The sequence below is a fragment of the Mangifera indica genome, unplaced genomic scaffold (assembly GCF_011075055.1).
Source record: "Mangifera indica cultivar Alphonso unplaced genomic scaffold, CATAS_Mindica_2.1 Un_0073, whole genome shotgun sequence".
NCBI lineage: Eukaryota > Viridiplantae > Streptophyta > Magnoliopsida > Sapindales > Anacardiaceae > Mangifera > Mangifera indica.
In genome coordinates this window covers 38,910-66,210 of record NW_025401165.1, presented here as the reverse complement: position 1 = coordinate 66,210, position 27,301 = coordinate 38,910, and the positions used below count along the sequence as shown (strand labels likewise).

The 27,301-nt window shown below is 31.9% G+C and overlaps 3 protein-coding genes and 1 long non-coding RNA gene across 8 annotated transcripts; 3 read left to right on the top strand and 1 right to left on the bottom strand.

Moving 5' to 3' along the window:
- The first annotated feature begins 5,184 nt into the window (after window positions 1-5,184).
- On the top strand, window positions 5,185-7,653 carry LOC123207355 (monoacylglycerol lipase ABHD6-like). 2 transcript variants are annotated; one of them, XM_044624737.1, is made up of 5 exons: window positions 5,185-6,035; window positions 6,605-6,658; window positions 6,750-6,839; window positions 6,930-6,997; window positions 7,321-7,653. In XM_044624737.1, the coding sequence occupies exons 1-5, from the start codon at window positions 5,382-5,384 to the stop codon at window positions 7,454-7,456; spliced, it is 1,002 nt and encodes a 333-aa protein (XP_044480672.1). In that variant the 5' UTR covers window positions 5,185-5,381; the 3' UTR covers window positions 7,457-7,653. The 2 variants fall into 2 exon arrangements, with proteins under 2 accessions (XP_044480672.1, XP_044480673.1); XM_044624738.1 differs by lacking the exon at window positions 6,605-6,658 and having other exon boundaries at window positions 5,192-6,035.
- Window positions 7,454-8,452, bottom strand: LOC123207356. The gene is made up of 3 exons (XR_006500315.1): window positions 8,009-8,452; window positions 7,792-7,906; window positions 7,454-7,562 (listed from the first exon to the last, which is right to left on the bottom strand). It is a non-coding gene; the product is annotated as an uncharacterized LOC123207356 (long non-coding RNA).
- Window positions 8,453-9,574: 1,122 nt separating this feature from the next.
- LOC123207346 (DNA-3-methyladenine glycosylase 1-like) lies at window positions 9,575-12,697 on the top strand. 4 transcript variants are annotated; one of them, XM_044624726.1, is made up of 3 exons: window positions 9,575-10,526; window positions 11,946-11,986; window positions 12,394-12,697. In XM_044624726.1, exons 1-3 carry the CDS (start codon window positions 9,719-9,721, stop codon window positions 12,427-12,429), a joined length of 885 nt encoding a protein of 294 aa, XP_044480661.1. In that variant the 5' UTR covers window positions 9,575-9,718; the 3' UTR covers window positions 12,430-12,697. The 4 variants fall into 4 exon arrangements, with proteins under 4 accessions (XP_044480661.1, XP_044480660.1, XP_044480663.1 ...); XM_044624725.1 differs by having other exon boundaries at window positions 12,391-12,697; XM_044624728.1 differs by lacking the exon at window positions 11,946-11,986 and having other exon boundaries at window positions 9,576-10,526; window positions 12,394-12,696.
- A 10,116-nt stretch (window positions 12,698-22,813) lies between these two features.
- On the top strand, window positions 22,814-24,933 carry LOC123207350 (zinc-finger homeodomain protein 6-like). The gene has a single exon (XM_044624731.1). It carries the CDS (start codon window positions 23,686-23,688, stop codon window positions 24,721-24,723), a length of 1,038 nt encoding a protein of 345 aa, XP_044480666.1. The 5' UTR covers window positions 22,814-23,685; the 3' UTR covers window positions 24,724-24,933.
- Window positions 24,934-27,301: the final 2,368 nt, after the last annotated feature.

Here is a 27,301-nt window from a genome sequence, read left to right as displayed (position 1 = left end):
GTCATTTAATTTGTCGTGTTTTCGTTTTTTCACTTCTTGAGTTGCTAACGAGGAGGCTAACTGTTGGGGCATATACATGACTGACAGTCAAAGGATATGGTACTAATTACAGCGTCCTTTTTGGTATAAATTAGTTTTGTTTTTACCTAAGAGAAATTTCCCCTCGTCATGATTGAATTTAGAATTTGTTTCTTCAGAATGGGCTTTCTGGGCCTTCCATTTCTTATTTGGGCTGGACCAACTACAAGTCCATGAATATAATTAAAAACGTATAATATATAAACATAGTAATTAAATTAACAACTATTATATTTGATAAATTAAGATTTTACAAATTTGATAGAGACTAAAATCCAAATCTACTCTTTAAAATTTTTAGTACTCCATTAATTTTACTAGCCTTTATCGATTTCTTTTAATTTTGCAAGATGTTGTTATCAGAATTTTACATATCACTCTTACAAACATGGGTTTACCTCTCAATATATTTCTGACTATTTTGGGCTCTTCTTTCCACAAAAGTTAATGAGGAAATATTGGATTGAATGGGCAGTAACTTTTCCGAATTAAACAAATGTAAATAATTACCAAGAGCTAAGGAAATTTTGTTTTTTCTATTATGGTTTTTAAAATCGGATCAAATCAGTTGATTTAACTAATTGAATCATCAATCACTAACTAAACCGATTATACCATGCATTAAATCGGATTTGACTTGGTCAATATAAAAAAATTGATTTTCTTTTAAAAATTTATTTAAAAAACTTGAACTAATATCTTATTTATCATGTTTGAATATATATATTATCAAACTAAGCGTATTTTAATGTAAATTAGTGAAATTATATATCTAATTATAAATTTTACAAAATTTTAATATTATTTTTAAATACTTAATTAATTTAATCACCGATCAATTAATTTGACTATCAATTGAATCAAATTCTGTCATTATTATCAAACAGTACATTGGATTTTATTGAAATTCTTTTGATGATTTTAGATGTTATACTGATTACAGTAAGACAATCCCTATAGATCAAAGGTAAACACAAGAAAGTATATGAAGAAGGCCCAACCTCAACCCTGGTTGGGGGTGGAAGCTTCCTAGGGATGGTAATTTGGACCCGATTTTAGGGGCCCCGACCCTCCCCGATCTTAACGGGGAGGGGATTCTCCGATAAAAACGGGGAAAGGGGCGGGGATGAGGACGAAAAAAATTTCCGTAATCAAGGACGGGTCGGGGACGGGGATACATGTATGCCCGCCCCTCCCCGCCCCTCCCCGCCCCGCCCCACCCACCCCCTAAACCTAATATATTAATATAATAATTTTTAAACTATTAAGTTTTAGAAATTTTTACATTATGATTTATTAAAACTATAACTTTAATTTTACTAATTTTTGAATAATCAATTATTAGCTTTTACTAATTTCTAAACTATTAATCTAATATATTAAAAAAACCCCAGAATCTCATTATCATAAAATGCAAATGCACCAAATTAATTTTATTTCAACTTCAAAACTTAGTTAGTCAATCCACCAGGTTTTACACAAAAAAAAAAATTATAAACATGATAAAATCAATTGAAGTGAATGAAAAGTGTTAAATTTAATGTTATTATAAAATTACCCTAAATCACATACATGAAGAGCTACTAATGAAGAGATTAATTATTGCATATTATTAGATTTTATGAAAACTTTATATTTGAACTAAAATAACAAAGAATATTTTGTAGCTCTTGTAGCAAGTGATATTTTGAGAAAATATGATTTATTTTATTTATTGAAATATATAAAAGAATTAAAATTTATATTTATGGGTATGGGGAGGAGATTTTTCCCCGCGGGGACGGGGAGGGGATGCGGAGGGGATTTTCCTTCGCGGGGAGGAGACGAAGATTATTTTTTATCCCCGCAACGGGGACGAGGCGGGGACGAGGATTGATATCCCCTACGAGGATGGCGACGGGGATTGAAATCCCCTCCCCGCCCCTCCCCATTGCCATCCCTAAAGCTTCCTGATTACCATCAAATTCTAAGGAACCTTTGTTAAGGTTATAAACAATCTTGGATATAAAAATTTGCACTCCATTTTATAAATAAATATATATATAATTATATTATTAATTGATATTTTATTTTTAATTTAAAGTTATTCAATCATCAGATAATATATATAAGTATATATATTTTTATATATTCAAAATATATATATAATTTTATTGTTTTTTATATTGTGAGTTAAACTTATTAATAAAATTGGTTAAATTTGTTTATAAAATTAGTGAAAAGGTCAAAAAACATTTTGTATTTATGGAAACTAAATAATAATAAATATTGGGAAATTTATAAAAATTTCTGTTCGTCACTTGAATCTGTTGTTGGTGACAACACCCAAGCAACCATTGCTGTTGTGGTCCCAAAATTGATTGTCCTCTTTCGGTCAATGGTATATGGTACAGTGTACTTAATGCATGTAAAATTAGCAAGTAAAAGAGAATAAAGGAAGCATTCTCATTAGAAAACAGTCCTCCTTTGACTGTGAAGAGCCCTGTGGATAGGAATAAACAGACTATCAAGGAAACCAATGCCAAGAATTTTCGTCATTGGGGTAGAAGAACAATCGATTGAACATAAAGAACTAGCACTAATGAATCACAAAGGCTAAACAAAAAAGATAAAAACAAAATTTAGGGTTAAAAATATTTTTTTAAGGTAAGTATCAATGACATAGTTCAACCTATAGTCGATAGCATGAGCATGAGTTCCTCATTTCTTAATATGTAAGACTATAAATCGTACATAGAAGATAACGATGATGGACTTGCAAGCGATTGATGATGATGAGATTGTATTTCTTGAGCATCGCTTGAACTAGATGCAAGTGGGTTTGTTTTGATAGTTGAAATAGGGAAGAAACAAAAGGATATTAAGACTATGATTCTTGGCTGGTGTTGCTCATTTTGATATGATGAACTTTGATTAAAAGATGTAAAAACAATTAAAAAAAATGATGAGCATAAACTAGAGACAGTAGAAAAAGTAGTAGTTAAAAGTGAAAATATATTTTTTTTGTAATACTAAAATGTGTAAGTAATATTAAATATAAAATGACAACTTAATCTTTGACTATAAAACCATGACATATAGACTTTGATTGATGGGTGGAAAATGGGTTTTTCAAACATAAAAAGTGGAAATCGTCATGTCATCAAAGTTGAAATTGATCTTTTCTCCTTACTTATTAAGAGGGATATTATGAACTTTTGTAATAGAAGAGCAATAATTAAAAAACCATTGGAAATTTAAACAATTAAAAAAAATTAAAACAATACAAATTCATAAACTGAAAAAGATTTAAGTTATTCTTTGTTATGAAATATATTATATCCAAATTATCAAAATTTAAAATTTAAAAAAAGCTATACTTTTCATCTAATTTTTTTAATTTATAAAAATTTCCATTATTTTTTTAATTCTTAATTCTTTTATTTCCTTTAAAAATTTGCTTTTGGTATTCTTTTATGTTTTTTAACATTGTAAAATTATTAAATTTAAGATTTAAATTAACTAAAAAAAGACAAAATCAAGGGGTTCTAAACTATTCTGTTGTTTCTTTTAAAGTTAAGAATAGACACGTCAATTGAGTCAGACTAAATAGAGGTCTGATCTGAAGTACAAAAAAAATTCGAGTACGATAAAACTCAGCCCAACACTGTAGAGTGTCGGGCCAGACCCATGGGTCTATTGGGTTAGACTTAGAGTTTTAATATTAGACCCATAAACTGATTCGATCCGGTTCGACACTGTTTATAAAATAAAAATAAAAATTTTTATTTTTATTTTTTTTCCTACTTCTGCAACAAGGCAGCAGAAGCAGATTCTGCCAAATGGCAGAAGCCAACCTAATTTTTTTTAAAAAAATTTTAATTAATTTATTTTTTCTCTATAAAAACCTATTCAATTTTTTATTTTCACTTTCAATTACAATTACAAACTTCTCAAACTCTCAATCTCAATTATTTTATTATATTTTTAATCTCATTTTATTTTAATTTTATTATTACAAAATATTACAAATGGATCTAATGTCAAATGAATTCAATCAATTTAAATATTATCATATTGGTGCTGATGATATTATTGATGATACACAAGGTGAAATAGGTGGAGCATCAACAGGTGAAAGTGGTACAGTCCTCGGTTTTAATAATTGAAAATTAATTTGTGTTTAAAAATTTTAATGAAATTTTTTTTAAATATTAATTAAATAAGTTGGACCAGCCCGATTAAAGCCCGATCCGACCCAATTAAGACCCGTTATTATATGAGTTGGGCCTTGGGCTTTTATATTTCAATGGGTCAACTCGACCCGAAGGCCTATTACTATTTGGGCCTTAGGCCTAACCCGATTCATTTACATCTTTAGTTAAGAATATATGACATTATGACTGATGTCTCTTAATCAAATAATTTATAATTTTTGTTTTCTCATTGATAAAGTCTAAAAACCCTTTATAAAATGGGAAAGCCATTCATTTTTTTCCATTCATGCCCTCATATGTCAATATGGATAGCTAAAAATTACTCTGTTACATTATCTTTTATTATTTATATTACTTTATTAAGTTTATAAGAATTATAATTATATATTTATTTATTAATTTTTTAGGATAAAAATAACTTCATTTTCAATTAATATATTAAGTAATATAAAAAATATTTTAAAATAATTATACTTAAGAAAATTAAAAAAAAAAAACTAGAATTCTTTTATTACCTTTAATCAAATATAATAATTATTTATATCGATCATTTTTATCAGATTTTATTAAATATAGTAATAATTTACGTCTATTAGTGTTTTAGATAAATATCTTTCAATTTTGATAATAAAACATTATCTAAACCAAATATCTTCTTATAATAATAAAACTATCCAACCTAATCAAATAAACAATAGTTAGATATGATTCTCTAAATCTTTTATGTTCTATGTGCGTCATCTATCTGAATGTCAATGTTTTAGTTGGCAGTGCAGGTGATCAAATTCAAACAACCTCAAAAATTATAAAACATTTATACAAAATGAATTTATTTGTTTATTTATTTATTTCCAATTTTATTGATTCATTGGGCCACAACTACATCCTATCACCGATTCAACTTACTTCTTGAAATTCGTCCAACTCCAACTTTGCATTTCGTTTAGCGGCAACAGAAAACAACCCCCCACCAAACCTGCCTGCCCTTGTTTAATATCAAACCTTTGACTCTCTTTATAAACTCTGATACACTTGAAGAGAAGAAACCAAGAATCCTACAATACATTCATACACAGAGGGAAAGGGAAATTAGCTAGTGAAAGAGAGATGGTTAACCTTGTGGCAGCACAAAAGCCATTGTTGCATGGGCTTATGAAGATGGCTGGCGTTCGGCCCTACATAGTAGAGATTGAGCCAGGCACCGTCATGAACTTTTGGGTGCCATGTGAAACCATCAAGAAACCAAAAAAGGGCCAAAAGAACGTTCAAGAGGTGAACAAACCAACCAAACCGGTAGTTGTTCTTGTACATGGCTTTGCTGCTGAAGGAATTGTCACCTGGCAATTCCAAGTTGGTGCCTTAACTAAAAAGTACTCCGTTTATGTCCCTGACCTTCTCTTCTTCGGTGGCTCCATCACCAATAAAACCGATCGATCACCGGCTTTTCAGGCTCACAATGTGGCTAAGGGTTTAGCAAAACTTGGTGTGGATAAGTGTGCCCTAGTGGGGTTTAGTTATGGTGGCATGGTTGTGTTTAAGATAGCTGAGTTGTATCCCAATTTGGTTGAAAGAATAGTGGTGTCTGGTTCGATCATCGCCATGACTGATTCTATAAGTGATGAAACAATAAGCAGACTTGGGTTCTCTTCCTCTTCAGAGTTACTGTTGCCTGATTCGGTTAAGGGTTTAAAAGCTCTTCTCTCTGTTGCTGCTCACAAGAAGCTCTGGTTCCCTGATCGGCTTCATAAAGATTACCTTGAGGTAATTAATTTGCACTTATTTTGTAAATTTCTGTCCTCACTCTTTTCTTTTGACATCTCTTAGCACAGTTTAATGTTCAAAATTAAACAATGTCTGGTTAGCCATTTTCATGAGTTAAAGCAGTTAGGTACAACTTACACAAATATATGTCAGTTGGATGTGAGAGGGCTATAATGTTCTTGCACTTTTGTTAAGACTTAAGACCTCCCAAATGGCCAAATCTTGATATACTCTTTTTTGGTGTCTTATTTAAAACTTGCATCGCCTATTTAATGTATCAAAACGTGATTGAAACCTATGACCATAAGGAGGGATCAATGGTTAGAAAAAGTCTATCATATAATTGTAATTGAATAATATTATATATACAAACAAAATTTACTAACTTATTCATATAACTTGATGTAATAGCATGTGATTAGATGATTATAAGACGAGAGAAAAAGTAAACAATCATATCACAGAATTAAATGTTGAAATTGACGGTCCCCTTTATTCAACTAACTGCACCCATCTATCATTCCAATCTTGACCCTTTTTCAATTATATCCGCAACTGGATGGTCCCAGGTTTCACCATCCAGCTACAAGGCCGTAGACGCATCAAGGAGAATAGTGGTTCAGGTGGAACAGGCATACTAAATTGCAACCCCAGGATCAATTTGTTATTTTAGTTTTGGTGACTGTTATTAATATGGTGTAAGAGCAATTGCAGGTGATGTTCAGCAATAGGAAGGAGAGGTCTGAACTCCTGGAGGCTTTGGTGATAAGTAACAAAGACAATAGCATCCCAAAATTTCCACAGGTAACCAAATTAAACAAGTACCTTTCTCTGTTGTCTCATTTTTCCCATAAAATGTTTCAAGTCTAGCCAACTACTTGATGTTGCCTGCAGAAAATACATCTCCTATGGGGTGAGAAAGATCAAATATTCAATCTGGAGCTAGCACACAAAATGAAAGAGTAAGTCAACGACCCTTAATTGCATTTATTACTCTTGTGGAAAACTCCTAAATTTAAGCCACCGGCCAACAGCCTCCGGGCTCCAGCTTCGATGTGAAATGAACATTTAACAAGGTCCTCCAATACCCGACAAAACAAAGAAAGCAATTTGATGTTGATCCAGATATTTTAATGTCAGTTTACAGATAGATAAACTACATTAATGATCAATAATATTTCTGCAACAAGCAACCAAAATAGTTGCAAAAGAAAATTGTTAATGGATTTTTTAAAACTTTATAATCCCATAAAAATCTAAGATGAGTGTGGTTGTTTACTTACAGGCAAATAGGAGAGAATGCTACATTTCAGGGCATAAAGAAGGCAGGTCATTTGGTTCACCTAGAGCGACCTTGTGTCTACAATCGGTGTCTCAAGCAATTTCTTGCTTCTCAACATACAGGGGGATCCCAAAAGTGACAACTCACACCATCTTTCTGAACGATCCTCTCCCTGTTTCTTTAATTCAGCATTACTGTTGTGTGTTTTGTAACATCCTTGGCGTTCTCGAGTAGAATGAAGAACCCTTTATCCCATATAATTGATAAAAAAATTAATATTAGAAAATTGTTTGAAAATAATAATTACAATAAAGTATTTGTCCTGCTTTTCCATAACACACATGAATTATACAGCAAAGATGATGAGAAGCCAGACTGACATATGCTTGCAAAGGATGAATATATAAATATATAAAAAATTATACGCACCTCCATTGCAACACACATGTAACACAGACAAATAGAGGGAGCTACCTGCTCTGCTCCAAGTCAAATGTAAATTAGCAATCATTGTAACTATCCAGGATGCCAGCCAATTTGCCAACGTTGCAATGCTGCCTGCAAGGCTCTTGATATTTACTGGAAGTATCTGCAATATGCAAATATGAAAACTGAGTAACTCGAAAGAATGAACATTCATAAATTCTTTCAGTTAAAAAGGGGAATAAAAAATTACAGAAGACCTCCGTACATGATTTAATAAAGCAATTCCTAGATCCAATCAGGTTAAGCTTATCGGTTGAAAACTTAGAATTTGAAGTACTAAATTATGAAAAAAAAATTGGAGATACTGGGGGAGAATAACACAAAAGTCATAAAAGCAAAGCCCTAACCCCAATTGTAAATAGCAAGAAAACCATATTACAAGCCATAGAAACATGGCATTTCTTGCAGTACAAGTGCAATTCTCCCCAGCACAATCATCAAGCTATTGCATATACTTGGAGAAACAAATTTTGAGGCCAGTGGCACAACAAGAAGTAAGAACCACTTGGAAAAGGAAGGCCACAGGGCTGAAGAAGGCTTGGGTAGTTGGAGGACAAAAGAGAATAAAAAGCAAAACTAGAATCTAGGAAAAATAAAAAGAAAGGGAAGAATATTGTTTTCTGGTTTTGGGCAGCCTTGGCTGAAAGGAAGGTCCCAACTCCTCAATTTGTCCAAATTATCCATTTGAGATTGTGTATATATATATATATATAAGAAGTGGAGAATTTTGTTCTACCCATGGAAAATTAATATTAAAATACAGTTTACAATTTAATATAAAAAAATTAATATTATAATATTTTAAATCTTTAAGATTATAAGTGAGATAACTAGGAATGTGAAAATTTTAAGTTTTTAAATAATTTTAGATACTAATGTATAAGTCTTTAAAACTTGTTATAGTGATATTATTATTTCTTAATTTTTTAAAATCATTAATGGTAACATTAATATTTTTTAATTTAATTTTAAAAAATAAACTTTAGTTTTAAGGGGAAAAATATTATTTGATTGATTAAAAAAAGGTCAAAAAACTTGTTTCTATTTAAGGTATAGTGAAAGTTTATAGTTGCATCCTCCAATTTTAAAAATTTTAAATACCTATTTATATGTAAATTTTTATTAAAATTTTTAGTTAAGATTAAGGATAAAATCGTTATTTAATAATAATATTTTAAAAAATAAAATTTTATATCATTTTACTCCATTGATTTGTAAAACTAATAATTTTTCATAAAATTAAGTTTAAAATGTGACATTTTTGCCCCCACTTAGGTTTTCAATTTTTGTTGGCGATTTTTCCATGAATAATGATTGATCTCTCTCTCTCTTGACGATATCTTTTCCTTTGACACTTTTGTTTCGACTAACAATGTTTAGATTCTATCCCTCCGATCAAAAACATTTAGATTTGATAGAATCTAAATATCATCAATTAGAGAGAAGTGTTGGAAGGAGAGAGATTAGCCATTGTTTGTTGGAAAATAGTTGATGAAAATTTAAACCTTAAGTATGGGAAAATATCATATTTTAAAACTTAATTTTAGAAGAAATTATTAATTTTTTAAATAAAAAAATAAAATAATATAAACTTTTATTTTTTAAATATTATTGTTAAATAACAATTTTACTATTAATTATAACTAAAAATTTTAATAAAAATTTGTTTAAGATTATGTTTAGATTTTTTAAAATTAAAAAGTGAGTATTTGACTTGGTGGAAATAAGTTTTTTGACCAAAAATAATAATGATAATATTATACTAAGCCAGAAACGTTGTAACCTCACCGTTTGTTAACCGGATCTGACGCCGCCACAATCCTTCCAATTGTACAAAACGACGGGCGGGGGTATTGTTCATCCGAATCCTTGCTGCCATCGTCGCTAGAAAACCCTAGCAAAAACTCTTCCACGGATGATGAAGAGGCCATCTCGGACCAGCAACACTGCAGACAAAATCTCTCAAAACCCAACATCCTCCTCCAGGATTCCATTTCGTCCCCGAAAAATCCGAAAACTTATTACCCACGCCCCTCCTAATCCTGTCGACAATCCTGTTAATTCGCCCAAAATTGTTAAGCCGCTTACATTCGATGGCGAAATAGACCTCGCTCTGCAATATCTACGCGGCACAGATCCTCTTTTAGCAACCCTCATAGACACACATCGTCCACCCTCATTTGAGTCTGGTCGAACGCCATTTTTGTCTCTCGTTAAGAGTATACTCTATCAGCAACTGGCCTACAAGGCTGCGAAATCAATCTACGATCGTTTCCTCTCCCTGCTTGGGGGCGAAGATAAGGTCCTTGCTGATGCAGTTATATCCATCTCAGCTCAACGGCTACGTGAATTGGGAGTTTCGTTTCGAAAAGCGAGCTACATTCATGACCTAGCAGACAAGTATATGAAGGGGATTTTATCGGATGATTTGATTCTTCAAATGGACGATGAGATGCTTTTCAAAATGTTGACGAGTGTGAAGGGTATTGGCCCGTGGTCTGTTCACATGTTTATGATGTTCTCACTGCACAAGCCTGATGTTTTACCGGTCAGTGATTTGGGAGTGAGAAAAGGAGTGCAAGCTCTGTATGGATTCAAAGAGTTGCCAGGGGCTTTGAAAATGGAAGAGGTTTGTGAGAAGTGGAGGCCCTACAGGTCTGTTGGGGCTTGGTACATGTGGAGATTAATGGAAGCCAAAGGAACTTCACCAAATGGAAGTACAGGTGAAACAATTCTCGAAGCACCATAGATTATATATTGATTTTCAATTTTAGAATTCTGGGTGTATGTAATTGTGCTTTAAATAAGACCTAGTTTCTGATTTCCTCTGAATCAACCAAGTAATACTTCATTTTGCAATTATTAACTCTAAAGCTTATTGTCACACTTACACAATATTGATTGTGCCTTTACAAAAACATGGCAATACTTATTACCCAAATCATACATACATATTGGTGCCCAAGTGAAGTCCAATGTAAAATACAATACAACACCCACCATGTTTGAACAGGAATTCTGCAAGTAGCTCACTTGTGGTCGAACCCAGCGCCATTGCTTGCCATTTTCATCAGATTTTCGATACCTTTCACCACCATTGCTTCATGCCACAGCAGTTCACCATCATGTTGCGCTTCCTCCTTTAACACTCTACATCCGTCGCTCTCCGCCATCACTCACCCCATCTCATCACATCATCATCGCCACACAGCATCAGTTCAACCACCAATTCTTTCACCCAAAACCAAAACCAACAACTAGAACAAAATAATGACAATTCCAGGCAATCTCAAATCCTCCAACTTTGAACTTGACCTGGATCGACCAAACATAGAGGTCTATATCTCTTCTAGATTCTCCAACAACTAGAACTTTGTGGTGGTTTTTTGTCTTTAGCTGCAATTCAACCTTTGAACCAACCATAATCTTTTGACTAGAGTCTGAATCCAGCTCTTAGTGTTGGTATTGGTGGTGCTGATCATGTGGGAGTATCTTCAGATTTGGGTATTTTGCAATGATATATCGTTCCTTTTGCTCAGCAAACACAATTTTATCAATCTTAGAGTTGCTATTGGTGGTGGTAATTTGGGTCATTTGCAGGGATATATCATCCTTTTTCCTCAACCAACACAAATTTATTAGACTGATAATAGAGAGAAGAGTGTAATATGAATGGAGGGCGATTTTTGTTGTTTGGAATTAATTGTTGTTGGTGCCATCAATTCAATCCCATTGGTATGCAATTTCTAAAATAACAACTACTTTAAAACAGATTCTATTTTTCTTAGTTGCGAATGTGGCATTTGGAATTGATGAGTTTGGCTCTGATGATGCTATCATTGACATGTGACCTTGTCCAAACACATTATCATAGGAAAATGTTGAAAAGTTGAACATTTGTTAAAAATGAAACTTGATTACATTATTTAGTTTGTGAATTACTTCATACTAATGGAAATATGAAGAAGGATTGTTTGGTGACAGTTGAAGAACAGGTTTGTATTTCTTACATGTACTTTCTCATCAAGTAAAGACTTGTACTACCAGTAGTAGATTTTATAGATCGGATGAGACCATTAGTAGATACTTTAACTCAATGTTAAATGGAGTGCTACGGTTGCATGATAGTTTATTGTTTCCAGGGCTGGACGGTTGCACTGATCCGAAATGTAAATGGATTAAGGTATGTTATATGTTAGAATAAGTTCTTATACTATAGAATACCATCTGAAATCCTAAGGTATATCTATTTTTTCTTTTCTTTTTAATATACAATTTTTTGGGAGCTTTAGAAGGTACATGTATTAACATGTGCTCCTGAAGTCAACAGACTAAGATATATAGCAATAGGAAAGGTGTGTGATCACAAGATATGAAGTTCATTTTTGTGTTACCTAGATAGGAGGGTTCAGCCTCTAACTTAAGGGGTATTTAGAGATGCATTATATAGGCCTCACTGTTTAAAACAAAGAAGAATATTTTAACATGAAACACGTATCTGCAAGAAATGTTGTTGAGAGATGTTTTGACTTGCATAAAATGCATCATTATTATTACTACATGTTATCTCATACATAATCTTGTCAGAAGAGAGATGACTGTCAATCCATTAGAGAACATGGGTGAGGTGCATATGGTAAAACTGAACATGTGGAACTATAAACAACAATTGAGCAGACAATCAAGAGGAGGCTCATGAAGAAGAACCTAGTTCCCCAATGTCATTGCAAAAGGGCTCAACTTCTCATGTTAGAGATCCATCCAAATCTCTAACTGCTGGATTTGGATAAACTGCCGCGACAATTTGTGATTTATTTGTTCAGTCTTTTAGAAAACATGGAGACATTAACAAACTGCATCTTCAAAGATAAAAGAGGATTGCAGTGACATAAGAACTTGCATTTATTTTGTCACCAAACATAAAAAATTATTATTTTGTTATTATGTATGTGATAATATTTTACATATTGTTGTCATTTATGTAATTAAACGATTTTGAATTAAAGATAAAGTGACACCTAATTACATGATGATATATTATCTGAATATCTAAATTGTATACCAAAATTGGGCCACATAGCATTTCTCACCAAATATGTCCATGTTGCATACTTCAATGCATCTTATTATTTTCAATACAAACAAATTAGATTGCATTATTTGTCATCTATGTTTATGACAAGAATGTAGAATAAAATAGATAGCATGCATGAACCAACCCAAATATAGTAGGGAGGTTACAATATGACTCTGAATTTCAAAATAAAAAGTAGAAGAAATTTTGAAGTATATGTTTATATGATTTATACTATGGCTTCTGGAATTATTTTAAAATTAACTTTATAAAGTGAAATATTCCATTTCACAAATAAAAATAAAAATGAATATCGATATTTCAATGCATGGTATACTCAGTATAGTATATCAATGCTATAATATGTTTGATATATAGTCTTTGTGATCCTCCTATGTTTAGATCTTGGCTACGTCCTTGCTGGGGCACATTTTATGCTTTCTAACTTATGCTTCTTGATGGCAGATAATTGGGCAATTGAGTATACTCTGTTAAAAAGGAAAAAAAAAAATTGTTAATGAACTACTCAAAAACCTTCTTTGAAATGGCCTGAATTCTTTGTTAATTATTTATTCCTCTTCGGAGTAGCTTGTTTAGGTATAACGAATTGGAAGAGTAGAAGCTGTGAAGAAAGACGTGTGTAGGGAAGGTTTTTTTTTTGGATTATCCTTGTTCCCACGCAAGGAAAACCCAAATCAAGTTGGCCTCGGGCCTAGGCCCACACCTCTGCCTCATTTATTTTGTACGAGGATCTCAATTCTCACCTAAAGTCGAACTATCTCTTCGAGGTAAAACTACTCATATTGAGTAGTTAAAATCACAAGTTTAATAATCGAATTTATAATCACTAAATCAGATAAATTAAAAATTTTATTTTAATATGTCGTTAAAAGAATTTAAATCTAAACTTTCCATCTTATAAGTCCACCCTTTTTTATGTGCCTTCTCCCAATAAAACTAGGATTTTATTTTTCTTAAAAACGGACAAGAAGATGTCATGTCTGTATCGAAAACAAAAAATAAATTGCATGAAGTGATGCGACTAAATCAAATTGCGTCCTACAAAGATGCAACATATTCCAAGCCTCTAATAATATTAAGTTGTTGAAGACAAGGACAAATATAGTTGAATGAGAGGGCCCAATAATTGGTGGTATGTTAGTCAGATTCGGCAGACATCAACAATATTGGACAAAAGACTCTCACTCCCCACTCCAGAAATAATGCCCAAACCCAACATTTTTTAGACTTAGTCAAGGAAACCATGACGTGAAAATTTGAAAATTTGTCAAAGAAGCTGTCTCCAGTATCAAAGAAAAATATCTCATCCAGGATCAGAAATGGGCCCACCCCCAACTTTTAACTTTTCAGTGCAATTATACAACCAACTCTTTGGACTTACAAATTAATAACGAAGTAAATGAACGTTAATATGCTCACTTTTCTTATGGTCCCATTTATTGAATTTAAACTCATCTTGATTGAGTCTCTTCAAACTTATTTCAAATAAGTTTCAATTTAATTTATTTTAAAAGTATCGGATTCAAATTGAATTTTTAATTAATTTATTATTAAAATAGTATATATTAATTAAAATAATATTATTTTGTTTTAAAATTTTTAAGTTCGTGAGTTTAATAAATTAAACACCGTAAAACTCAAACTCATTTGAGTATAACTCGTTTCAAACTCATTTGAATAGAGTTCGAACAAACTTGATCTCATGTTCACACACACCAAAGAATCTCCGTTTCAATTCATTAAATTACTTCACTTTATACACTATTATATGTATAAATAATAAATCTAATTTTATATATAAATAATAAAATATTATCATATAATTTAATATAATTTATTTTAATATTTTTTAGTTTAAGAGTGGATCCAGACCTATTTTCAAAAAGACTAGATCTCCTCTTGTTGAAAGAGTAACTCGAGTGATAAAGATGAAATATGTCTGATAATGAAAGTAATTGTTTAAAATTTATTGTCAATATATCAAGATTAAATTCTTAATTTATATTTACATAATAATTATAAGTCGATCATTAAATTGATATTTTATCTATTTAATATAACTAATTTAGCCTAAACAAAATAATTCAACTCACTTAAAATTTTTAATTTAAAAATAAAAATCTGGAATTACAATTATGTGAAAATGATCGAAGTCATGAACCACAATCCCATTTTATTAGGCGGATTATGAGAGCGCCTGGTGATCCAATATTCCTTCCCATGCTTAAATCATAATTAAGCAAGCACTATCTTAATGAAAACTCACGCTAGTCTTATCATTTCCGATATGAATATCCAAGTTATGAATTTAACAGCTTCTTCTTCTTCTTCATTTTTTTCAAATAAAAACTTGACCTTTTATTAGCCGCAAAAACAATAGTGCCAACTGGAAGGCCATACCAGTCCAAAGAAGGGAACGGACAAAAGGGGGGAAAAAAAAAAAGAACTACTGAAGATTGACATGACGGCAGTCCGTAATTGCCCTTGTTTTTCAAGTGAAATCTCATGTTACTTAATAATGCCATGTTCAGTCTGATCAGATATCAACGAGACATGATTAGTGCTCTGAAGCCAAGTGTTAAAATCTTCTAATCTACAAACAGAAAAACTTAAATAATGAAGAGCAACAAGGGAATGAGACAGGCAGAGAAAATCTTCTATTATTGGACTTTTCTGTGAAGGATCATCTCTCACATGTACCACAATATACGTTGCTATATACATCATCTCTGATTACCAAGAGGGATAATAATTTAACTTTTAAAAATATTAGGATCTTTTTAAAAATTTTTAAGGATTATTAGCAATTTAAAAAAGTTTGGTTATTTTTGTGAAATACCATTTCTATCACCTTAATAATTTAAAAAATGATTGTTACACCTTTAAAGAATTAAACAGAATGTAATAAATTATAAGAATAAATATTATATTATAACTATTTGAGTCATATAATAGTTTCAAAATATATAGAAGTTGAAAATATTTTAGAGATTGATTTATAAGTTTTTAAATATTTTTTAAAATTAAATTATAATATTTAAAACATTTAAATTTAATAAAATACATTTTAGTGTCCCCGCCAAAAATCTGAAGGTCCATGCACTTAAAAAAAGCCGAATGACAATTTCCCACCCAAGGTTTAATGTAATCGTCTTGTCACCCACTATGTTTTGAAAATCCAAACACTCACTTATCTATTGAATTTTATTATTATTTTCAGGGATAAAATCATTATTTAAAAATTTTATTTAAACTCATATTTTAAATTATCCCTTAGGTTTTGAAAAACTATCTCCCCCCCCCCCCCCCCCCCCCCAAAACCCCCTCCCTGCCGTATTACCTTTTTTCTTTAGGTTTCAAAACGTACTATTTCCCCCAAGTTATAGGTTTTTCTTGGCAAATTTTCAAAACCCCACATATATTTTTCTCTCTGTCTGCTAGCACCCCAAGGTTATAAAAATTGTCGGTGCATACCTCAATCTCTTATTCCAGTTGTTGCTATGTTTTTGACATCGTCCCCTCATTCTCTGGCCACCAATCTGTTAAACGTTGAGTCGTTGTCAAATTTAGTACTAGTCTCTAGTGAGTTCGCTTCTTCTCGACAACCTCCAAACGTGATTTTTCTTCATCTTAATGTTGTCGTCGAGCGCCTCCTTCTAGGTTTCTTGTCGCTGTCGTCCATCGAGATAAAGTAGGTCTAACGTACTCCACTTTGCTACTATTAGCCTTCCTCTCTAGTGATTCCCATCAATGCAAAATGGGGTTGAAATTGAGCGAGATCTCTCGTTTGATTTCAACCCCATTTTGCGTCGACGGGAGTCACCATAGGAGGGAGAAGGATGCTAACAGCTTGATCTCGGAGAAAAAGCATGCCATGATGGAGAAGCATGCCAATGATGATCAGAAACTGAAACTGAAGAAGGATGAATTTGAGATTTTTCAAAAAGCAAGGTGGCAAGTAGATGGAAAAAATATGAGAGTTGAACCTTAGATCTCAGGGGAGGGGAGTAATTTTTTAAACTTCAAAAAAATAAGGTTAGAGGGCAAAAATAAAATTTTAAAACTTAAGATAATCATAAAATATAAGTTTAAATAAAATTTTTAAATAATAATTTTACTTGTAATAAGAATAATAAAATTCAATAAACAGATAAATATTTAAAATTTCAAATCTTAGTTAATGAAATATTAAGTTTGCATCAAATTTTGGATGGGAAATGTCACGTGCCCCTTAAAAAAAAGCCCCATTGCTGGACGCACTCTTATTTTATTCGGACAAATTTGTGAAATCTAAGGGGTGTTTGCTTCCAGGTTTTTTAAATTACCTTGGTAATCTATCTTTTATTCCTTTGTTTAGTTTGTCAGTAATAAAAGATTACAATAATCTTCTATTATTAATGCTGACGTAGCAGGTAATATAAGTGATAATCTGATTACCACTTTCACCGTAAGTATTTAAAGGTTACCAAGGTAATCTTGATTTTATTATAATTATATTATTATTTATTAATTTTTTGAGATAAAAATAAATTTATTTTTAATTAATATGATAAATAATATAAAAAATATTTAAAAATAATTATATTTAAGGATATTTAAGTAAAATAATTTATTAGTAATCTTTTATTACCTTTAATCAAACATAATAATTATTTATATTTATCAAATTTTATTAAATATAGTAATTATTTATACTCAATAATCTTTTAAATAATCTATCTTCAAGATTTTTCTATTTTGATAATAAAATATTATCCAAACTAAACGTCCCATAAATGTATATTATTCTACCACAACAGAAAATCCCAGCGGTGGTTTTCCTACGTAGTTAGAATTAGTGGTGCATGCATTAATTATGAAATATGAATTTGATGATTACCGCCGAACCAGTTAGATTAGAATAATAAATTAATAGACGACCCTTCTGTTAATTTGTGTCAGGAGAGAGAGAATTAAAAGGTGCATGTAACTTGCTCACAGTATATTAAAATATTGTGTTTTGGAAAGGGTCATATGATTAGAGCTGGGGACTTGGTACGATATAGAAGCTAAACCTAGAATAAAGAAGTGATTTGATATTTTGTCTTGTTTTGTTGAAGGAACCGAATATCAAAAATATATTATTAAAGCCAAAGGAAGTGGGATTTGTTGATAACCATTTCTTTTCTCATATCATCACGACAAGACAAGACTAGACTAAGACTAGACTAAACATCCAAGTTTGACCCATTTGATCGAAAGCACGTGCCAACGTTATGCATGCCGCATGCGCAAGGTAAATCATTGAATGATGAGCCATGATTCACAAAATCTAGTAATAAATTGTGAAAACGACTAATTAAAAAGCAGGCGTTGGGGTTGGCTGAGGTAAAAACTCCTGCGTCAAAAAGCTGTCAAAAAAAAAAATTACTAGATCGCAGACACACCATCTTCTTCAAGATGCAAAAGTTTTAATTTTCAGAAAAGAAAAGTGGAAGGGTTAAAGGGAAGTGATTGGGTTGGACAAGAGTGGAGTTCCAGTTTTGCAGAGAGTAGTGGGTGGTGGAGACAATGTCTAGTAGAGAGAGAAGGGAGTAGAATCTGACAGTCTGAAAGGACAAGTGCTGCGCTGTGGACCAGCATTTTAACACTACATCTATTAACCCACCAAAAGAAAACGCTCCTTCTCTGGCTCTTTGAAAAATAATAAAATGGAATGGTGTTGTGTAATCAAATTTAATCATAAATTTAACAATCTTATTATTTAAAGATTATATTTAGCTTATACATGCCTCAACAGAGAAGAAAATGTTAACAGAACATATCATCTTCTTGGTTTATTGCCATTCTTTTCCCAAGTAAGTAAATTTATCATCATTCTAAACTGATTTGCGAATAGGTGAATAGAAAACCAATAGCTTGTTCTTGGATAATTACCTCTTGAGTATCATGTCCATGAGTATGGTCTTGGGGGAGACAGTTCTTTCTCTTAGGATGTACATGTTTAAAGATGTTTCAATTTCTTTCATGTCCTATGACACTACATGTAAGACTTAAGATCTTTATGACAGATGTTTGTAACTATTTATACTATTTTCCGTACTTGTCCAACCAAAAAGTTGTTCAAACTGTAAAAAGTAACAAACATATAACTAAAGTATGTTAGTAAGTTATATTAAAAAACAAAGAAGAAAGTAATACGCATAAAATATACTCATTGTTTTTTTATCTCTTGTTACTCTAGTCATATCCATACCAAATAATCCTATTGCTCATTTAAACTTTTCAAATTGAGTATCAAGTTTAATTCTTATTTCCGTGTTTGAACACATCTTCTCAATTACCTTATATCCAGTTTTAACTTTTTTGTTTAGATTGAAGTTTGGATCATAATAATACCTAACATATAATGAAATATAATTAGATTTTTAAATTCAAAATTTCAAACAATTCTTTTTATGAATTAAAGAAAAAAATATTTATACTTAATTAAGATTTAAGTAGTATGTCGTGGCATGAAGTTGCCTATAGAGTTGAAAATTCCAACTAATGTTAATGACCTTCTATATTTGCCTATATTGATGTTTCACATAGTTGAAATTCTATGCAATTTGATTCTTTGCTCTACTCATGATTTCATACATGTATCCTATTTTCGATTTCACATCATCATCTTTAAACTCAAAACACATTCATTAGAGGATTCACACATTTCAAGCCAAAGTGTATGGATTTCCTAAATCCTTAATCACTCAAGATAATACCCTCCACTTTTTCCCTTAATTGCAGTAGCATGTATACTATTTGCCCATGTTTATGATGTAAACATGGATCTAAAAGCTATTTTTCTATTCATAATGCAACTCAACGTAATAAAAGTAGTTACGAATCATGTTATTATTGGTTTTGTTAACTTTTTATCATTTGCAAATTTTCTATATAAATTAAGTACACATGTATGCATATAAATGAAATTTGTGACTTGTTTAGTTTTTGTAATAGTATCATAAAATATCGAGGTCTTTCAAATAACCTCAACAATCAAGTGAAAACAATGAGCCATACAAGAAGACCAAAATAGCTTTCTCCTTTTCTCTTTCAAATTTTTACTAGCGGTTATCTAATTGGATGTCCCTTCAATTATTATCTGTACAACATACTTTTCCTCTGTCTTTTTCACAACACTATCAAATAACTCAAATATTGTTTGAACTTTTTTTTTGATAAATTCAGAGTTACGATTGGTAACAAGCTAGTTAATAAGTAATATACCTTTTTTTTTCGCTAAGGAGGAATCTACCATTTCTCCCACAAGTTCAACCTCTTTCTTTAAACAAAAAACTCTTGTTTTACGATAAGTAGGAAGTTTCAATCCCCTTTCATAATGACACTCATTAGCTTTAACATGACAACAACAAAAAAAAAGGACTTTTCACCAAATTAAATAGTAATGGATTACCATTAAGACATCTATATATGTCTTAAAATTTATTATCCATGTCCTTTACACCTTCATTTTAAGTTTTTTTTTTTTTCCCTTAAAACCACTTCCCCTTTTTTTTTTAGTAAGAAAATTATCAATTTCACTCTTACGGATTAACATCTTGTTTTTTTTTTTTAAATCACTATTATCATTATTAACTTTTTTCATTGTTACCAATATCTTTTGAAATTTCATCGCTAACATATTTGAGAACTTATTACATGACTTAACTTGATCATGAGTTTCAACAAGATGATTTTTCATTCTTATCACATTAGTCCAATACTTTGTACCACATTAGTTTCATGAAAGACAGTAATCTATTTGTCTTATTCACTTTCTTACAGCACTACCAAGGGTGCACATGGTTTGGTTCAATCTAACTTAAAATATTTTTAGATCAAATTAAAAAACAGTTTGGTAAAATCTCAAATCAAAACAAATTATTTTATGCTTCAAACTAAATCAAACCAAACTAAAAATTATAATTTGGTCCACTTTAACTTATGGTTTGGGCCTATATAAAATAATATATAGTAGTATCAATGAAAATGTGTTACCAATCACATTTTCAACATTTCATTCCTTTATCTATCTATAAAATATCTTTAGTGTCAATACTATCTTAAACTTAACATACCAAGAATTACAAATATACATTATTTTCTACATAATTAAATATCTTGTTGATTGTGAATAAGCAAAAGGATGTGATGTGAAAACTTTGAATCTTAATTAGTAGCTCTATATATCTAATCTTTAGATACACTCAAACAAATTGGCCCCTTTTATAATAACAATCTCAATCTCAATCGTGCTTTGAACCAAAACTAAGAGGTTGAGATATAACAACAATCACATATAATGATAATAATCAAATTAAGCCTAATCAATAAATGTTGCATGTCATTGATTAAAGTTTCTTAAAAAATTTAGCATTCCTTACACATATAGAGCTCAGTTTTGACAACAAAAACAAGTCAGACAAAATTATAGTTATCAACCATTCTAATATGACTTACAAACACATATCAATTCCTTAAAAGACATGTACATGTATATGTATATGTGTGAGTATAAGGGTTTATGGTTTGACTCAATTTGAAAATTGTCCAAACTATAGCCCAAATCGTAAAATGTTTTCAGCCAAAACAAAACTATTTTCAAACTTAAACCAAATCAAAACACAAATATTGAATGATCGGTCTGTTTTTACAGTTTGAATTATTTTATGCATATATCTAACTGCTCCCTTGTAATATCATCTATGTTTTCCTTCTTATTTTAATTAAACATAAACACAAAATTGTCTAATGTACAAACACAATATTGCAAAAACTATGTCCTAAATTAAATTCTAGGATGATATAACAGATTCATGACCATTAATTCTTACCAGACCAGGACATCATTTGAATGAATCATCCAATAATGTGACACAAACCACACCAAACATCCAAGAACTATATCAACCTTGAAAAATTGAATCAAACACATCCACATGTCCATGTTTACATGCATACATACATTTCTAGATAGTATAACAGGAAAAAAGAAAAAAGGAAAAAAGTACCTGCTTCTTTGTCAAAGTGAGATGCTGAATGTGCCAACATATGTTCTTAAGCCGAGTTTGGAATTCCACTCAAGCGTGTTGCGTGTGACAAACCTTTAGCCAAGTCCATTGAAAATGAATCTCATCCATTCCAGCGAGCACCTCCTCCACAAAGTAATTATTCAGGTTAACATTATGGCTTGTTTCTCTCAAATTCAATGCCACTGGCTTGTGTGCCTTAGATTCCAAACTCGTTTATATTGTGAAAGTGATTAAATAAACATCTTTACTTGAACATATTATAGAGCACGTTATTCAAATTGCAATTAGGGAAGGCTTGAAAATACAAAGGTAGTTAACAGGGCAGCGTTGGTGGGTTTCTTGCATCGTCGATTGAAGATTCCTCAATTCTCGTTTGTCAATTGATTTGAAAAGTTGATTTTAGGGTTAATTTGAAAATTGCAAGGATTTTGCATTCACCAACTTTGCCCAAATTGAATACTGTCTTGGTAATTTAGATGAGATTCAGGTAAACAGTTGGATTGGTTTTGTTGAATTGAGTCCAAGGATCCAATTCCGACTTGATTTAGTACAAAAAGGTGAATTAATCCATATACTAACTTATACATATTATAATTATTTTATAGTGAAAATTATTTTATTTGAGTCAAATTCTTCCTTTAAGACTAAAACAATTACACCAAATCTTCAAATTCAATAACCAGTCTAGCAATCATTATATTGATTAACCCTTCTTATAATTAATTAATTTCTTATTAACGTACTTCCTTCAAATATTTCAACCCCCCCGCGTCAGATGAACAGGCATTTCTCGTCAACTTTAATATTCACTTTCTCACTATAAATTTACCCCTTTTTGCAGTACCAATATTGCCTTACAGTTGAAGTCATATGTATTAAATACAATTAGGTTTGTTTAGGTTTGCAGAGAGCTAGCAAGAGTGCAGATAAAAGATTGTACCATAGCACTCAGAGAGTGGGGAGAGGCAATAATTAGGGACCTGGACCCGTATGCAGGCTATGGAAGAGAACTAACATGAACCTGTCGGTTGTTCTGCAAAATTACTCTCTATTCAGCGACTTTAATCTCTCCCCCATCTTTGTCCACTTCGATCGTCATTTGTTCTCTTTCTTGTTTTCCCGTTAGTCTAATTGAGTTCTAGATTTTGCTTACTCAATGCTTGAATCAGCTTTTTTTATATTTGCTCTTAACTTGAGGATATTATTTTCTTAATGCTGCAATTACTTTCTTCTTTCTTCGAATCTACCGCGTCTACTTCATGAAGGTGCGTCTTTCATTTATTTAGCTAGCTAGCTCAAGGCATTTGGGGTCTAAGTTCATCTCCTGTTTCAGTTTCAAAGATGTTTCTTTTCTTTTGTTTGTTGAGTTTGTCCGAATAAGAAACTTATAATCCATCTAATGTACTGCTCAACTTTTGTTGACGCATCGCTAATGCGGTTGTAATCAGTGAAAATGGGTTGGTGGGTTTAGCACTAAGAATGTCAAAATCAAAAATAAGAGAGCTGAAGAAAAAAGTTTTGATGTTTGGTTAGAGTGATAATCTCTTTGATTAAGTGGTTTCTCAGGTTAGCTGGTGTGAATTAGGGTTGAAAAATTTAGGAAGACTTCTTCAGTGGTTTCAAAATGATGATTCGGTTGGTGAGGATGATGGTTTAAGAAGATCCTTTTATTGTTTAACCAAGCGAGGTGGCTTAGCTGAAATCAAGAAGTAGATCATCAGGCCAAATTTAATGGAGCTGAGAGACCAAGATGCCGAGATAGGGATGCCAAGTTCTTTGGTTCATAACAGGGCTTCTTCGTCAAAAGTTTCATCAACACCAATAAATTCAGCAGTGGGAGAAACAAGAAGGGATCATCAAACATCAAATCATGTTCATGGCGATGTTATCTTCAATTCACCTCAAGCCCTAGATCAACATCCGCTTCTTTTCACTCAATTGAATCCACACCAAAACATTCATAAGCAGACCAGAAGAGATCTCGACATCGACTCAGATCCAGTTCCCACCACAGATGTACAAGTATCTAGCAGATCAAACGTGAGACAACCACAGCCACTGCAAGCACCGCCGCCAGCAGCAGCTACGGCTGTCGTGCCTTCCGTTAGATACCGAGAATGCCAGAAGAATCACGCTGCAAATATGGGAGGTCAAGTGATGGATGGTTGTGGAGAATTCATGCCAGGTGGTGAAGAAGGAACCGCAGAAGCTTTAAAATGTGCAGCTTGTGAATGTCACCGAAGTTTTCATCGAAGAGAAGTTGATGGGGAACCACAATTATATCCACCCAATTCTTTTTACACCTACAACAACCCCACTAGAAACAAAACTACTCCAAGAAATACCATGCTTCATCATCAACAACCACTTCAAAATCAGCCTTTTCAGCATCATCCCAGATTCCCCTACAATAATCCTGCAACGATGTATGCACCGATGATGATGAACTTCGGTGGTGGTGGTTGCGGAGGAAGCAGTGGTGGGGGCCCAGCAGAATCTTCAAGTGAAGATCTTAATCTGTATCAGTCTAACAATGTTAGGCAAACATCAGTTGTTCCACAGTCATCGAGGAAGAGATTTAGAACTAAATTCACCCAGGAACAGAAGGATAAGATGATGGAGTTTGCAGAGAAGTTGGGATGGAAGATGGTGAAACAAGATGAGGAAGTGCAGCAGTTTTGTAGTCAAGTGGGAGTAAAGAGACAGGTTTTCAAGGTCTGGATGCATAATAATAAACAAGGCTCTAAGAAGAAGCAAAATGAAGAATAAATTACATTCTTCTTCTAGCCTCTCTGGTAGCAGATAGAGTTGGTGGATTATTAAATTAGATGTTGATTAATATCTGTCCATCACTTGTATTAGCCTGTTGATCAGATACATTTATTTTTAACTCTTATTAGTTACTACAAGTCCTTTGGCCAAACTTCTTTCAGTAGGGGAAAACTTAATTATAAGCATTGTATCTTTTTGTTCCTTCTATCGTCATCAGCCTTTTTTTTTTTTTGGGTGGACATTTTATGTTCTTCACTGTTCCATTTGACCCTCCTAGACTCTTAATTATGAAGGGCTTGATTCCTTCAATTCTATGAAACCCTACCAATAATCCATCTTCATTTTCTCAACATTATTAAAGCCATAGCAAGCGGATCTCGTCGTGGTTTTGACAGTGACATGATTTAAATTCAATTTCTGTATTTTTTTTTTTTTTCATTTGACATGGTTTAAGACTTTTAATCTACTTTAATATATATTCTTAAGATGCAATTAATATTAACAGTAAATACATAACATGTGTCATTCATTCCTGAAAGTCTTCCTCTGTTTGAAAACCTTAGGGTGATATATATATTCCTCATTTATTTGTTTTGTTGCGTGGCCCAGCAACCCAATAGACATAGATTGAAGGAGACATACCTCCATATAAGAGAAGAGATGAGAATCAGAGAAGCCTTTATTAAAGCAAAAAGTTTTGAGGGCATCCAAGAATAAGACCGGAACCAGCTGCCTCATCATGTCTTTGAGAAGAAGAAAGATGATACACACACACACACAGAGACACGTATGTATGTATGCATGTAGAAATGATATTCACTACTTGATTGATCACTCTTCATGTTAATAACTTGGAAAACATTTTTTCTAGAATCCAATATCCAACTTAAATCCAGTAGTTTTTTTTTTTTAAGTACTGAAGAGGCTTATAATTTAAGGTCAAAAGATCTCCAAAATCATACTTTTCTCATTTATATTTTTCTATTGTCTAAACACATTAATAAGGCTTTTTAAATGCTCTTTTAATCAACTTTTCAACAGTTTCCTTTTTTTTTTTAACTTATTTATTTCATTAAGCATTAAAATTATGAAAATTGTGGTGGTAAACCTAGTATTTAAAATTCCAATGATGAAATTATATTTTTATTGTATGTAAATAGCCCACCCTTTTATTTATTAAATAATAAATATGAAGACGTAAAATTTTTTCTTGCCTACTAAAAAGGTAAAAGCTAGAAATTAATCGTTAATCAATGCTTCCACTCAAACAATTTGCAGGATCGTAGCAGCCTTCTCGTGGAAAATAGGCACTATAAGTTAGTCACCAGGCTTTCACCAAATCCTATGTAGCCGAATTGTAAGAAATTGAGCAACATTCAAACTACGAAGAAGGTTAAAATTGAAAACATCGATTGATGGCTGATTTCGCCTCATTTGCATTGAAAGAAGAACAAACGACATATAAAGTGATTTATTTTAATTCTAATACACACACAAAATTATATATAATTATATTTTCTTGAGGAAACCTTATTTCAGCAGAACTATTTCTTTAGGATTGAATTATTCATTTTAAGCAGGTGAAATCTTGAATCCTCCCACAACTGGTACACCAAATCAAGAGTCCTCTTCTGCACCCACATATGCTTCTCCCGTCATATTTTCTTCATCATACGCATGTTCCACGATATCTTTTCCACGTTCTGTTGCTCCTTCATGCTCTCTTTAGCCTTATATGAGCCATTATTCACTTTCTCTGTAGCTTCATTATATGCAGTTTTTGATTTCTCAATTGTATCTTTAACATTCTAGGACAATTGCCTTTTTGTCTTCTATATAATTTCCCTAAACTAAAATTATGTTACCTGTAATCTGCTAAAGCATTATAACGCTCAAATGAATTTTTATTAGGTCCACTATTTTCAGGAGCTTCATCAGCGCCATATTTCATTGGCTATCAGCCAGCTGACTTCACTTGAACATAGTCTTTTGCTCTGTTTATTTCATCACTTGTTGCATTGGCTGCCTTGGAAGCCTATGCCAATGCTTCTGACACAAAGCAAATCAAACACAATGTTTAACTTCAAAAAATTTCATACTCCAGTATTAATACAAGTTACACAAATGAAAATGTAAAGGTACCAGATGTAGAATTTTTAAGTCTCCCTGAAGCATTAGCATTTTCAGCATCTTTCATGAGGTTCTCAGCTTTCTCTTTTGTTTTATCGTTGTCTACTGCTAAATTCCTGTGAGAGAACCATCCAAAACCTTAGAGATCTCAATTAACGTTCAGGGTTTCTTAGACCTAAATTAATTAATTACAAGCCAATCAACTGTGATTCCATCTTATGCCAAAGACTGCAGGACAAGGGGGAATGATGGACAAACTAACCATCACAAATGGAATTGATTTTTGGATCCACAACCAACAATAAGATTTAAAATAACATTCAATATAATGATGGTTTTAGACTGACCATCATATATGCTCATAAATTATCATGATTAAGTTATATATTGATTCCTTCGTCATAGTTCTACCAATTTAAAAATATTTATCTAAACATATGTGTAA